This window comes from Hyaena hyaena, unplaced genomic scaffold, assembly GCF_003009895.1.
Source record: "Hyaena hyaena isolate Hyena2069 unplaced genomic scaffold, ASM300989v1 scaffold_15, whole genome shotgun sequence".
Classification (NCBI taxonomy): Eukaryota; Metazoa; Chordata; class Mammalia; order Carnivora; family Hyaenidae; genus Hyaena; species Hyaena hyaena.
Window position 1 is genome coordinate 1,906,603 of NW_024080647.1, and position 16,247 is coordinate 1,922,849.

General features: G+C 37.3%; 1 protein-coding gene across 2 annotated transcripts in view; it reads right to left on the reverse strand.

Moving 5' to 3' along the window:
- MAP2K5 (mitogen-activated protein kinase kinase 5) overlaps positions 1-16,247 on the reverse strand; it is a 269,836-nt gene that overhangs the window by 139,193 nt on the left and 114,396 nt on the right. For both annotated transcript variants that reach the window (XM_039220044.1, XM_039220036.1), the window contains exons 12-13: positions 15,804-15,865; positions 9,231-9,279 (exon numbers count right to left, since the gene is read on the reverse strand). In XM_039220044.1, coding sequence (XP_039075975.1) covers positions 9,231-9,279; positions 15,804-15,865 — 111 coding nt within the window. The remainder of the gene's footprint in view (positions 1-9,230; positions 9,280-15,803; positions 15,866-16,247) is intronic.

Here is a 16,247-nt window from a genome sequence, read left to right on the forward strand (position 1 = left end):
CTAAGGCTTCCAAAGATAACCATTTCAGAATAGGAGGGCGAGGTGGTCTGCATGGTGACTCCCCTGGGTTCTTCATCTTGGAGACGTTCTGAAAGGGATGACTATGTTATGATAAATCCTATCACGGATGCCTAAGAAAAAGAAAAACTAAGTCCTCCCAGATAAGTAGACAACTATAGAAAGATCATATATTTTTTAAAAATTAAGCTTTTTATTGTGAGATAATTATAAACTCACATGCAGTTTAAGACATAATAGAGACACCCTGTATCCCCTCTGTCCATGGTAACATCTTGTAAAACTATACTACGATATCGTAAACAGGGTATTCACACTGACACAGTCAAGACGGAGAACATGCCCGTCACCATACCCTTTTAGAGCCACATCCACTTCCCTCTGGCCCCTGAAAACTCTTGTTAGCTCCTGGAAACCACTAATGTACTCTCCATTTCTATAATTTTTCACTTCAAAAATATTATGCAAATGGAATCATGTATTATGTAACATTTTATGTCTGGCTTTTTTCACTAAGCATAATTCTCTGGAGAGTCATCTAGGTTATATATACCAACAGCTCAGTCCTTTTCACTGCTGAGTAATTATTATACAGTATAAATGTATCACAGGATAATTATTCACTCATGAAAGGGCATATGGGTTGTTTCCAGTTTGTGGCTATTATGAACAAACCTGCTCTTGACATTTGTGTACAAGTTTGTATGTCAACCTAAGCCTTCATTTCTTTGGGACAAAAAGTCCCAAAAGGACTCAGGAGTGCAAATGCTGGGTTGTAGGTAGTTGCATGTTTAAATTTTTAAGAAATGCCAAATTGTTTTCCATTGGTGCTATATCATTTTATATTCCTATCAGCAATGTACTAGTGATCTAATTTCTCTGCATCTTCATCAGCATTCGGTGTTATCACTATTTTCAAATTTTAGTCATTCTGGTAGGTATGTGGTAATATTTCACTGTGGTTTTAATTTGGCTAATGATGCTGAACATCCTTTCATGTTCTTATCTGCTATTTGTATATCCTCTGCAGTGGAATGTCTCTTCATGTCTTTTTACTGTTGAGTTTTCAGAGTTCTTTATACATTCTAGACACATATTCTTTTAAAAGAACACTTTTAAGTAATGCCATATGGGGTTTCTTGTCTTTTGAAGATCATTACCACATATACAGAAATCTCCAGCGATTACCGGAGGCAAAGAGAATGAATGACCAACGTGGGGAAGGAGGCTTAATTTCTAGAGACATTCATTTGTGTGGATAGTCAGAGCTGGAGAAAAACCAACAACCCACAGTCATTAAGCCAGTTTGTTTACCTCAGTTAATGGGCTAAGTCTATTTTTTTTTTCCAAACCACAAATGTTCGTGAATTATGATCTACTACAGCACCGGCATGTGATTAATATTTATGTTTAAAGGACGGTATTTAAAGGATTTAAAAACAGGAGCCAAGATAACTATCACTTCTATCACTAGCACTTGCTTAACATAAATGTCCCTTCCAGACACATTTGACTGAAACAGTCACAGAGCTCAGGGAAAGAGCCCCCACACCTCAGCTCTCTCATTCTCTCATGTTGCAACATAAAACCAATGGAGGGATGATTCCTTTCTAAATGACGTGGGTTGCTCAAATACTAACCAGTTATTAAAAAAACAAACAAAAAACTGTGGCTGCTCCTCCAGATGGCAAAAATATGGCTTAGATGGAAAACTCACCATAAACCTATGGGTAAGCACACAATGGGCTACGTCTCTACCAAAGAGGTTGTTATGAAAGTTCTGGGCACACTTTTCATAAGTTACTTAAAATGAACCAGGTTAGTTTTCTATTGACAGCAATGCTTCCCAATAATCCTTTCCCTAAGCACTTTTTCCAGCAAAGGATCACTACCTAACTAGCTTTTGCCAAAAATCCCAGCTTTGATATACACTGAGGTATTATTTTAACACTGCCACCTGGACAACAAAATTTCTTTCCTAAGGAATTCAAAGGTTTTACGTCTCCCATCCATTTCTCTTCTCTCGTTGAATAAATATAATTTTGGAACGTAATACAAATATTATTGTAGCAGTTTTTAAATCTTAAAATTTGGGGCGCCTGGGTGGCTCAGTTGGTTGAGCGTCCGACTTCGGCTCAGGTCATGATCTCACAGTTCGTGGGTTGGAGCCCCGTGTCGGGCTCTGTGCTGACTGCCAGCTCAGAGCCTGGAGACTGCTTTGGATTCTGTGTCTCCCTCTCTCTCTGAACCTCCCCTGCCACACTGTCTCTCTCTCTCAGAAATAAATAAAAAACATTAAAAAATTTTTTAAAAATCTTAAAATTTATACTGATCTCATTTAATAGGTATTCACAAATACATACAGCGTTTATCTGCCTACACTCTTGGATTCTCAGCTTCCAGTTCTTTTCCACATCCCTTCCTTAACAAGAACCCTCTTTCATGGGACCTTCTTGTACCTTTTTTGGCAACTTCCTGTGGATCTACAATTATTTCAAAATAAAAAGATTTAAAAAAATGCCCTTGCTCTCCACCCAAGTTGTGTCTCAACATGGTCTTTTTATACTTCTTTGCTAATGAAAATACTTTATTTCAGTATACTTTATCGTTTAAAAACCTTTTCCCCTTACAGATGCCTTTTGATTTTACTACACTAGTCTGTTTTAGAAAGCAACCATTGTCTTAGCTAAGCCACAATGTGTTAATTCTTGATTACTGTTTGCATTTCAGTCTCATCTTCACTACTAAAATATTTCATATTTCCTAGAATTCCCCACTTTGAAGGAACACAGAATAGTTTATACATATCAAACACTTCGGGCAGTGTCTGGTACAGAGTAATGCTTAATAAATATTCAATATTATATATTATTACTACTACTATTATTATTTTCATAGTATTATCTACTCCTGGGGGATTCCCAATCTTTTTCTTTCTTGTCCCATACACCTCTCTGATTTGCCTTGTTCCCTTACCTTGCTAGCATGTCATACTTCCATCCGTCCAGGATTGCAGAATCCAAGATCCTAGTGCTTGAAGGAACTTGAGTGATCACCTAGCCATCCCTTCAATGTATATATGAAGAAACTGAGGCCCAGAGAGGAGAGACCTGCCTTTCCAGGGTCACACAATGAGGCAGTCAATCAGTGCGACTGAATTGGGAATTCAAACAAAGCTTTAGTGCTTCCTAGAAATTAAGCTTTTTAAATTGTCCAAGTCGGGCCAACTCAGTGCTGCACCCTGTAGTTCTTTGCTAATTTCTAAGGGGAAAAAATGGCTTAACTAATGAAAGGAAATTTTGTCTAAATTCTAGATGCTCCCAATTGCTCTCTTCTTCTCTTTCTGACATTGTGAATGTCCTTTAAATCAGGAGGGATTTTTATTTTTCAACCTACTGATTTGCTAGACCAAACCTAGGTAGGATTTTTCAAGAACATTGAGGTATGGTAATAATGACGGAATCACCAAGACCCTTAGAAAGAATGATTTGTCTTTTTGATAGGGGAAACATTTCTAAAGTATAGCTTCTACCACACTGCTTAGAAGAGAAATCCTTCTTTCTCCTTTTTTTTTTTTTTTTTAAATAGTCTGAAATACTACGGTAAAATTACCACATTCTGGGTATATAGGTCTATGTGTTCTAACAAATGCTACAGTTGTGTAAGCACCAGCAAAATCAAGACATAGAACATTTCTAACACTCCCCCGAATTCCCTCATAGCTTTATAGCCAACCCCTGCGCTACCCTTTAGCAACCATCGATGCATTTTCTATCCATATAGTTTTGCCTTTTCCAGAACATCATATAAGCGGCTACAACAGGTAGCCCATTGAGCCTGGCTCCTTTCACTCAGCAGAAAGTATGTGATATTCATCCATGGTGTTGCATATATATCAGTAGGTTGTTCCCTATAGTTATTGAGTAGTATCCCACTGTCTGGACTGACTACAGCTTGTTTATTCATTCACCGTCTAGAAGGCACTAGGGCTGTTTGCAGTTTGGGGGGGGTGGGTCGTGCATAAAGCCACTAGGAGTGGGGCTGCCGGCTTACATTGCAGGAAAGCGCCAAACTGCTTCCCGTTTCATATTCCCACCAGCAATGCATGGGAGTTTCAGCTGCTCTGTATTCTTGTCAGGACTTATGTTATCAGTTTTTTCTTTAATTTTAATGAAGGGCTCCCTTTTAAGAGAAAAAAGTAGCAGAAAACATTTTTTAGCACACTGAACGACTGCTGAAACTTCAAGTAACCTTTCTTGACTCCTTTCTTTCTCTTAACACCGACAAGCAATACACTGGGAAATTCTATTGATTCTACCCTTAAAAAATACCCAGAATCTGACCATTTCTCCCCATCTTCACAAGTGTTTCCCCAGTCTGAGCCCCTGTGACTCACCTGGATTACTGCGACCGTTCCCAACGGCTGCTTCTGCCCTCGGCCGCAGACACACCGGCTTCCTCGCTATTCCGTGAACATTCCAGACACATCCCATCTGGCATCTTCTGCTCTAACTATTCCTCCATCCACCTACTTGACTAGCTCCTCTCCTCCTTCAAGCTTCTGGTGCGGTCTCATCTTCTCTATGAGGCCTATGTGGTAAATAGTGCAACCTACCCTTTGCCTGCCCCAAGCTTTACTTTTTCTTTTCTCCATATTACTAACCACCTTCTAACACTCTGTATTTTTTATTATGTTTATCATTCATGGATTCTTTCCCAAGACTGCCCCATCCTTGCTAGGATGTGTTCCACGAGTATAAGAATCTTTCATTTTTTATACTGATGTGTTCCAAGTACTTAGAGCAGTGCCTGGAGTATAGCAGGTATTAAATAAATAGTTGCTAAATGAACGAACTAACAACATGACTTAGGCATCTAAGGTAGCACCCGTTGGAAGATATGTGTGAGGCCAGATTTATAAAAGGTAAAGACAGGGGTAGAAAATAACATTTCTAACATGCGTGCTGGAACCACAAGGCAAACACAGATCTATTTGCATAGCATTTGCCTTCACAATAACATGAAAAATTTAAAAATACATAGATAATATAAAAAATATAAAAAAGCTCTCCTACTAGAGAAAATAGTTCATATGTACAAAAAAATGTCTCAGAACATCAACAACCTAAAGTTTTTTCTTTCTATAAACTAACCCATCTGTGTAAGATTGCCCCAGCCTGATTGCCAATTTTATTTTCTTAATCTAAGCTCTATTCTCATTACCCTTCCATTTCTATTTTTTATCCTCCGGGAAAGAGAGAGCAGTTCCTGCCAGGGCATTCTCACATCTTCCAAAGAAATGGCATAGGTGTTAATCTTGTATTTATGTTTGATGTGGGTAATGATGGCTATGACTGGAGCTGCAGCTTTATTAATATGCGGGGCTCTCACCTCATTAGTGGCGATGTATGTTTTGAAGTTAAGCTGCAATGTTTGCTGTAATGTCAAATCTGGTCTACCAGACTTTCTCACTGTTCATTTTCTTTGTTTTTACCCAGGCAGTACACGCTATGCTTATGGGGCTCACACATGGGCTGTTTAATAAAGACATTTTTTCCACAGTAGTTCATCTTGGTGGAACTTTCAAAAATTTTAATAATTATGTCCTCATGTGATACCACGTGTCTAACCTAGAGAAAAGATTTTTCATAATTTCTGACCCGGTAATACAAATAATAATAAACTCTCTTCCTGGCTTGATCTGGAAGTGGTGTGTGCTTACTAACTTAAAGTGATTAATTCATAATTATTATATAACAAAAACTTGTGCTCATTATCAGACTTTGACAGTTTACAAAGTACTTTCATACATATCTCAACCAAATCTTTAAAAGAACAAAATAAATAGTAAAACTTAAATGAATATAATCTTTGATAATCTATTATGAACAGTAACTGTTATACTTCATTCCTAAAGAAAATTTCCAGCTGACATAATACACATCAAAGAAACTAACCTGTACCAGACTAACAAGCCTCATGGGGTGGGGGTGGGGGTGGGGGGGTCTCTCACTGTCGCGGCTCAAGTGTCCTTCCCTTCTACAGTCCTCACTGCCTATGTGCTGCAGAGAAGGCTCTTAATGTTCACCAGCTTGTCTGGAAGTCATTCACTGGGTTTTAATCACTCCAAAAGACTCTCTCTCTGTCTCTGTGTATCTCTGTCTTTCTGTTTGTCTGTCTCTCTCAGACAGCTTTTTACAGCTAAAAATCCAAGGAAGTATTCCAAGGCAGCTATTTAAATGTGAGAAATCATTGTTTTCCTCTTTTCTCATTAGGTAACTGAATAAATCTCCATTTCTTAATCTTTTAAAGTCTATGTTCATGAGTATGAGACCCTGGCTCTAGGGGCAGCATTTGTGGGGAAGAAAATGACGATGGGAAGCAAGCACAGGTACTTAGACCAAGACAAAGAAGAAAGAAACTTAGATGGCTCATGAGTGTTTCTCTCAACACCCTCTTGTTTTCACTCTGTTCTCACAGTCCCTGTACCCACCCACACCCATCCCCACAGAAGACCACAGCCTTTGATTTGACAATGTGACACATATTCAGCTAGAATTCCCATCATCATTCATTTAGAGAAAGCAAAAATGAGTATATGGGCTTTTAAGAAGGTACAGCGATGAGCTAATACGGCAGAAGTGTATAAACAAGTATATTACCTATTTAATTGCCTTAGTTGAACTTAGAAGCTCTGATCTTTAATTGCCTGATTGAACTGATCTAAAAAGCTATAATTTTTTAATCAGGGAGAAAATTAAATAGCTTTCTGGTAAATAAAAAGGCATCTTTAATCTTATTTTTATGGAATCCAAGTTATTAAATATGGACAAAACCTCTAAAATATTAAGTTAACAACTACTCAATCTAGAGTAAATTTCTCCTTACAATGCTTCACAAAAGTCTTCAGGGACACCTGGCTTCTTCCAGTCTTCAATAAAAACACATGCTTTTAAATCAGAAGGTAAAAGTTTTCATGAATAACTAGGAAACTCAAAAGCTAAGCGTACAAATATATTTAATGAGGTGTATTCCACCGCATCTTATTTCTTAAGCTGAGTACCCGTAATTACTAGGGAGTAAGTGTTCATCTGCACTGTAATTCATTAGTTTTTCCATCTAGACAGATGCAGATGCACATTCACTCCCTGGTCTTTATTTATGACTGAAATCCCTTGGGAGGGTTTCTTGGACCACTACCAGTGCCCCCACTCAGCCCCTTGCAGTATCTTCTTCCATTAACTAGTAGCATTTTACAATGGGTTACACTGTGGCCAGCAAAGACTGAAAAGAAGTTCGGGATTCCTTTTTGAAATCCTTATGTCCTCTGTCAGGAAACCCAAGGCCACCAAGGTATGCGAAGCCATCTCTTTAGGAACAGTGTATGATGATATTTGAAATGTTAATAAGAGGAAGGGATGCAACTGTATAGAAAGTGAAGGTTTTGCAGTAAGCGATCAAAGAACCTTTTCTTAGCTCAAGTTGCATCGGGAGCTAGGAAGGACCAACCCACCTCTGAGAGGCTCTGGTCAACCACACTTGCCCACAGTGATTACAGATGGTTGTTCTGGGAATCTGACAGACACCTTAGACTTTACTTTTAGATCCCAGACATAATTTTTCAAAGAAAAAGTCAATTATTCCTCCAAAACAAAGGGTGAAATTAAAACCAATCATTGCAAAGAAGAAAAATCAAAGATGATTGTGGAATAACTAAACAGTATTCCCTATTTACTACAGCTCTTAGTGCTACTATGAACCCTCAGAGAGAAAGTTATGGCTAGAGAGAATTCACTGTAAGCTAGAAGTATTGCTGTATGCCCACAGTGTAGGATGATCCTAAGGATCACTTTAATAGTAACATTTGCATTTCCATAGCAAGGTCCTTTTAACAGAAGGTTTTGCTATTGAGAACTGATGACTTCAATGAGCTCCTTTGTCAAAAGGATAGCAGATGTCCATAAAAATCAATACAATGACAAGAACTGACCACTGTGTTAACTCCGATTAAAATGGCTATAACTGCTTTATGGGTTAATGAGTGTGGGAGGTGGGAGTATAGGGAACAGAAGCCATACAGGCCGTATTATGTTAAATACCATTCTCTCTTAACCTTGGTAGTGAAAATGCTCCATTCTTTCCTCATTCACCAGATGTGTTCACATGATGATTTCTTCCCAGGAAAAGTAACACTAACACAACTCAGCTCACTCTTCCTACATCTATCTACATTTTGTACCAACCATAGTCTAGAAATAGACTGGACTGGCTTTAAGGGAAAAATTGGTTCATGATTCCATTTAATTGGCATAAAACCCTTCAAGAACTGCAAGTTTTGTTTGTCAAAATCTACACACCCTCTTTAAAAGGAGACGAGGGATTTAGGAAGAAATATAAAATCACTAGGATAGTAAAACCACCACAACAAAAAACAACCCTTAGTGACAGATATGATAGTACAATTGAAGGCATCAGTTGTTTACTCACTCTCAAGGCTTATACCTTTTTAAAAAAAAGTCCTTTTAATCACATGTAATGTGTATGCTGTTGCATTCCCCAAATGTGCATAAAGCAAGGCTGAGCAGATGTGTAAAACTAAACAGGACTGTTAGTAACATGAGGCCCGGAAGTTGCTTTGCTATAGTCTATTTCTCACTTAATAATTTGCTCTAAATGAATTCAGACATTTTGGGGATATTAGAAAATACAAAGGGAGATTGTTTTTGTAGCATTCAAGAGTTAATTGATTATTCTTCTCATGTGTTCTGTTGATAGACCCAGAGACCAATTTCTGATGCGTTCCCCAACCCCTTGCTTAAGGTTTCCCTTTCAAGGTATGTGAAGCCATCTCTTAAGGAACACAGTATGATGATACCTAAAATGTTAATAAGAGGGAAGGATGCAACTGTATAGAAAGTGAAGGTTTTGCATTAACTAAGTTAAAGATTAAATAAGATTCTGTCATTTTCAAACACTATGTTATGAAATGCCTTTACATGTTTGGTCAACACCCACAAAAATACCAAGTTTATAATCTAAATCAGAGTAGTTAAAGGGGAAAAGAAGAAAAACATTTAGAAAGCAGCCGTCTTTTGACTACCAACTATATCAGCTGGCTTAAACATCAGATCATGTATTCAAAAATCAAGGTATCTGGAGTGCTCCCCATTCCACGTCAAATTAAGTTAAGAGCTCGTAAGCTCAGTACATACCTCTATGTAAAATCTTTAAACTCCACAAATAGGTAAGTCCTTTAACAACCTGAATTTAAGAAAGAGAAACAGTACAATGACAATTTTTATCAGGAACTTTCCACATTTAAACATATAATCATATCAACCATAACTCTTCTTTTAAAACTCTAAAACCCAAGAGCCATTTACTGAACGTCTCCCATTTCCGTGCCAGGTTCTCTGAGGATGCCAAATGTATCAGCTACAGATTTCTCCTCTAGAGGGCTTTCCATGTTCTGAAGATAAGGCATGATGAATGAAAAAAAGAAGTGTATGTGCATGGAAAATGACCTAGAAGTACATCTACGAAGTTCTCAGTGATGGTAAGGATGGGGAAGAAAGGACAGGAAAAAGGGACAAAGGCTTTCTTTCTTTCTTTTTTTGTCTATACTTTTGTATGTGGAATTTTTAGAAAAGTCATGACATTTACGACCAAGGAAAGACATTTCTTAAAAGTTGACTAGTGAAAGCAATCTCTGTCAGTAATCAGGATTGCTTTTCCTGTCAGTAATCAGGAAAGCTTTACTAAAGCACTGGGCCCTAAGAAACAGATTCAGTTGATATGAAGAAAAGAGAGGGAAGTGTTAAGGCCAAGGTAAAAATACACAACCAAAGTGTCAGGCCATGTACTCTTCCAAAAAATCAAGGTCAGGAAAGACAAAGAAACACTGAGACTACTCTAGGTTAATAGAGACCAGAGACCTGATAACTAAATGCAGTACATAATCCTACACTGGATGCTGGACCAGAATTTTTTTTCTTTTGGTCTATAAAGGGTTGGACAATTGGCAAAATCTAAGTTAGGATTGTTGATTACATAATAGTATTGTGCCAATGCTAATTTCCTGATTTTGATCAGTATACAGCAATGATGTAAGAGAATATCCTTGTTCTTAGGAAATATATACCTGAAGTATTTAAGGGTAAAGGGTCATGATGTCTGCAACTTACTCTCAAATGTTATAGGGGAAAAAACATACATACATGCATATACTTGTATGTATGTATACACACATGTATATATACATGCATATATATGTGTATATGTGTATGTATACACACAGACATACACATACAATAAAACCTCAGATTGTGAGTAACTTGTTCTGTGAAATGTTCCAAAGACAAACAAACATTTCTGATAAATTTTAACTTGATAAATGAGCGATGTCTTACAATACTAGTAATAAGTGATGCCAAACATCACGTGATCACAACTGCCCCTGTGGTTCTCTCTCTCTCCCACTGCAGGACTGGGAGTGATCATCTCCCATGCTCAGATGCTTGGTCTCAGGCCATGGTGTCTGGCAGAAGTCATTGATTTTTCAGAACACTGGAAGGTGCCCACAACTAGCACTGGTGTATTTTTTTGTCACTTCAAAGGACCTATGGACAGTCCTTTGCTTTTCCATACAAGAGCCAGCTTAGGAATGCTAATGGATCACTCTAGGTCAGGCTGCCTGCAGATATAGACCTTTCCTCTGCTGCCTTATTGCCTTATTGTTACATTGCATATAGTATATGACCAGAGATTTTTAATACTGAATTGTAGTCAACATCTGTGAGAATGTATACAATGGCCCCCATGCAGAAAAAGATTCCATTGAGCCAACAGATAACAGTGATTCCATTAATGATAGTGAAAGTCATCCTATACAATAACCCTTCTCTCTCTTGTCTCCTTCACACCAGCCACGATGGTTTTCAAGGGTAAGTGCAGGTTAATTTGTTTATTTTTCTTTATATTTTGTATTTTCTTTATTATTTTCTATTACATTATAGTACTGTAATCATTCTTTTTTTAATATAAATTTTTATGTTTATTTAGTTTTGAGAGAGAGAGAGAGAGAGAGAGTCACTGTGAGTGAGGGTGGGGCAGAGAGAGAGAGGGAGACACAGAATCCAAAGCGGGCTCCAGGCTCTGAGCTGTCAGCACAGAGCCCGACGCAGGGCTTGAACTCACAAACTGTGAGATCATGACCTGAGCCAAAGTCGTATACTTAACCGTGAGGCACTCAGGTGCCACTTGTGATCATTCTTATATGCATATTTTTGGGTTGTGGAATAAATCATCTGAGTTTCCATTATTTCTTATGGGGAAATTCACTTTGATATACAAGTGTTTTGGATTACAAGCATGTTTCCAGAATGAATTATGCTCTCACACCAAAGTGCGTGTGTGTGTATTTATTTTTAAACCAAACGTAGTTAACTGGTGACAACTGGGGAATCTGGAGGAAGCATCTTACAACTTTTCTGTTAAAGTATTTTTTAAAAAAGTTTCCAAAAAAATGTTTTAAATGATATTAGGGTAGGAAAGAACAAAGTATATCAAGATGATCAGTTTCACAACCCAGTTTGGCAGGTCCAAGTGTGGACTCACGTAGAAAATACTTAAAGGGCAGAGCAAGAAAATAAAGTAAGAAAATACAAACATTCGAATTAGGGTGGATTTTTGGTTGAACAGCCTATGTTAAGAATAATTAGTTTAATAAGATTCTGAAAAAAAAAGTGTTTCTAAGACCCTAAGTATGTGGGTTACAAGTGCTATCTTCTATATGGAAAGTTTAATCACTAAACACTTATAAAAATCTTAACATAGAAATTGTTTTAAAAGGGGAACCACATGTTTTTATTCACACGCACTGACCCTGTATGCACATGAGTGTGAATTTAACAATTTCAAGGTTGACTATTCATAATTACATATCAGATACAATGAATGAACCACTATCACTCAAAATTTACTATAAAAATTTAAAAGTACTCATCATTATCGAAAATTTTAGGTGAGTCAGGACTATAAGAACAAGGAAATCTACCATTATGAGTAGTAACTGAATGATATACGTATTTTTGAATATGATGAAAAGAAGCCTGGAGCTAAATATACAAGGATTTTAGTTGATGAAGAAAGACTAAGAGCAATACTGAAAACAGAAATGCAAAGGGAGAAATGAATTTCCAAATACTAAAGATCTAGAAGAAGGTGAAATCTATATCAATTAATGCTGAGCAGAGATTAACATATTTTCATTGTTTTCTTAGAGGGGGATGTACTCCTGAAAGATTTGCTAGCAAGATATGATCATTTCCATGAGAAGTCTGTCTGTTTTAAGAAAACAGAATATATCTTTATAGCAAATTATTTCTTCCAGGATTTGGAGTAAGTGGCATTACAAGCAAAAAGGTAGGAAAGAAAAAGAATCTATCAAAATAGTAAAATGATAACTAACAGGAAGAGGAAATAAGACAAAAATATTTCCTTAAACGGTTAGTAAAATAACATCAATAATGAAAACAATTTTCTCTTGGAGTAGTAGGATGAGGCCATCTTATTTGGGATGAAAATAATCACCTCTGAGTTTTGGAAACAGGGTTAAACTTGTCAACTTTTAAGGTTAGTTGCATATTATAAAATCTTCCTATCAAAGATGGTTCACCGCTCAAAATCAGTCCCACAAAAAAATGAATAACCAGAAAACACACATGGGAAGGCAATCCTGAATAATATTCAGATTATCAGGCAGAAAAAAAGTAAAACAAATACTGATTGTATGACACTTGCTCAAATTATAAATCTTATTAGAGATTCAAAAAGAATGTATCATTTTTCCAACTCTGTCAAGGTGCACATTTTCGTTTAGAAGCATATGAAAAGCAGCGTATGGAGAGCTGGAAATCTGTGCATTGAAAACCCAGAGGGTATTATTGGTATTCAGTAGGCTGGGTTTCACAACAATGACTTGACAAAGCCTTGACACTAAAAGTACTTATATCTGCTGTCAATCACTCACTCCTTGACATGTCAAGTGCACATCCTTTCAGGGACAACTTCAATCAACATTAGCACTCAAAATACAGTACACAGTGTCACTGCTTCAGAAATGAGAGGAAAAATAAAATGTGTTTTATATTTGGGAATGGCTGGGAATGGCAGAAAGGCATTCCTCTTTCTGGGAGACCACATTCAAATGGAAAATAGGTAAAAATCACTGAGCAAGCTAGAAGGCTAAAATCAGCCCGTTTATATGAATTTTTTTTTTTTTTCTTGGACAAATATGCTCTTGCCACATATCCTACAAGAGAAAATTCGAACGACATGTCATCAAGGCGGACAGGGGCCCATCCTGTAATGCACCTTGGATCTCTGGACCTCCACAGCGTGCCAGATTATTAGAACCTGGAAAATAAAGTTAATTGGGGGAGGGAGAGATGTCTACATGGGCTTCTAAGACATGAAAAGAGTCTGAAGCAATCGTATGTGTCACTCCGTTACTTGCTTATGTACTTCTCTCTTTTTTTTTTCTCTCTTTTATTTTTTTCTTTTTACCCTTGCTCTCCCTTTCAGTCCTACCTCCACTTTTTTCTCTTTCTCTTAGGAAAGCAGCATGAAAGAGCACGGGACCTGAAGTGAAACAGCCCTGGGTTCAAGTCAGTACTGATTAGCTGTAGATAACCCCAACTTCTCTGAATCTCCTCTTTCCATGTATAACCTATGTTCAATAACCTACGCTTTACAGAGTTTGCTATAAAGATTAAAGGACGTAAAGTTTATACATAAAATATGTGTCAACAACTGGCACGAGGTACTCAACATGCACCCATGTCCCTCTTCTCGCACCTGATTCTGTTGCTTCTGACTTGCCAACAGCACAGGTGTGCTTCCTTGGCCTCACCGAGGGAACTCAAGGCCATGGAAGATGCTTGTCTGTCTTCACAGTACTAAAGCAGAGACAACTAAGGATACAGGGAACCCAGTCAGGCTGTGAGAGTATTTACTTTCACAAACGGGGACCTACAAACCATCACCTTGCTAGTCATACTTGAACTGGGAGAATCCTCCCACTCGTGTTTGTCAGCTGCAGCGAAGATGAGCTGTTGGTAGCCTACTCAAATTATGTGGGAAAAATAAAATACACTTTGGAGGCGTGATACAAGTTTAGGGCCCAGCGGAGTTTATAAAAAGTAGCCAATGAAGAGCAAAATTATCAAAAGCATTTCTTTTACTCTGGCCACAGGCAGTTTTCATTACTATGACCTGATGAGCCATAAAAGCTAAAGAAATTGGACACACATTAGGGGGAAAAAAACCCTAATTTTTAAAAATGTAAGGGCAAATGTAAACAATGCTTTGGGCTAGTGCTTATTTTGAGCCTTTCACTAAAATAATTTCTGCTGTATTTTCAATTACCCAATAGGTAAACCCGGTATTTGAAGCCAGATTATTATTATTATTATTTTTGCTGACTCCATTCACTTCACAGGCTTTTAACGCCAGTCGAAATGAGAAGACCAATGGCCTTGTGTGGATGCCCTCCACGAGAGGGAGGTAAGATTTATGAAGTCTGGGAAGAACATGCGTCTCTAAGAGAAGAAGGCAGACTCTTATTTTAGCCAAGTTCAACACAAAAGTGAGTACACAGAACTCATATACTTATTTCCTTTTCAATTGGTATCTCTGCCTTTTTTTGCCCTTTATTATACGTATTATTAAACTTTAGAGCCAAAAACTGCCAAAAGCCACAAAGCATTCATTCCCTTCTGAGACTGAAAGAGGAAATGAAACATTTTTATTTTCATCGAAAAGAGTGACTTAGGTACTCAAATTTCATACTAAACTAATCTACCTAAACATGTAGATTAGAAGCTACTTAGCAATAGCATCAGAAAAGAAAGTTCTCATCACCCTGGGCAGCTCACACTCATAATTAGAAAGAAGAAAGCAAAGCTGTGAATTACAACAAATGAAGACTAAATAAGTGTCCATGTTGGATTAAAGGATCTGAGTTGTCAGTCTGATGTATAATGAATGTGAAAATCGGCCATTTAATTAAATGGTACATGGTATACTCGCTTTGTTCTGCACTAAAACTGCTTAAGTTATCAGAGTGCCTTTAGTTTAGCAACTGTTTACTATTCCACCACCCCCTGACTTCTCTTAGACACTGCGTAGCCTATGTTATTCCAAATTTGAAATCTGGGGCTTAGTAATGCTAGCTGAGCTGACATTGCGTCAATTTATTTGTGCATACAGAAAATAGAAAAATCTGCTTTTAATTGCAAAGGGAATAAATTCCTAGATATACATGGCGAAAAAGTTAAAAACCAAGAACACAAAAAGTCTGCAAAAATCTTTAAGAATAAAGTAGTGTTTTTCTTAGAAATAGTTTTATTTTAAAAACTTGGACTTTGGGAAGTATTTTCTAATTATATACCTGTAACCACAAAATGTCCCCCAAACAGCTTTCTTGTTAAAGAACCTAGAAATTTTACTGGTTAAAAAGTGTACTAAGGTCTCTGCAAACACAAGAAAGTAGAGTAGGCCACCACACCCCTAAGCCTGAAGGATCTCATAGACTATGTTGTTATTGAGGTTTGGTCTATAAAAAGAAGAAAACACAAAAATGACAAGAAAAGAGTTAAGCAGGCCCTACCAGTCAATAGGTATTGAAGAAAAAGAAAACAATATCCTGGTTTATAAGGAGAATAGGTTTGACTAGAAAACTTACACCATCCAAATTTCATAGGGCAGAAGCCATATATACTCACTGCTATTGCAATTCTTCCAAGGACATGCTCTGGAATTTTCCTATATACATCCAAAGATCCTCCTGTGGAGACAGATATGTTTCATTATTATAAATAAAACTACCAGAACATTGCACTGGGCCCCTCCTCTGTGCATTCATTGTGAGAATATTTTTTTTTCTTCTTACATAATGCATTGGATGTCTATGGTAGAACTGGTTTTTAATCCAATTTTACTTATGAGATAATAACATACTGCCAGATAAAAGCATAGTTAGATATTTCCTTTTTGTTTCCAAGTATAATTGCCTACATGTGAAAACTGAAAGAAACTAGTCAAGGGCAGCACAAGACTCTGCACTTTACATAAACTTAAATACATACTTAAAACTAAAGATCAACTGGTCAACTGCATTCAAGTGTCTAGCTGTGTAACAGTTTTCTCAGATGTAAACCAGGACCATC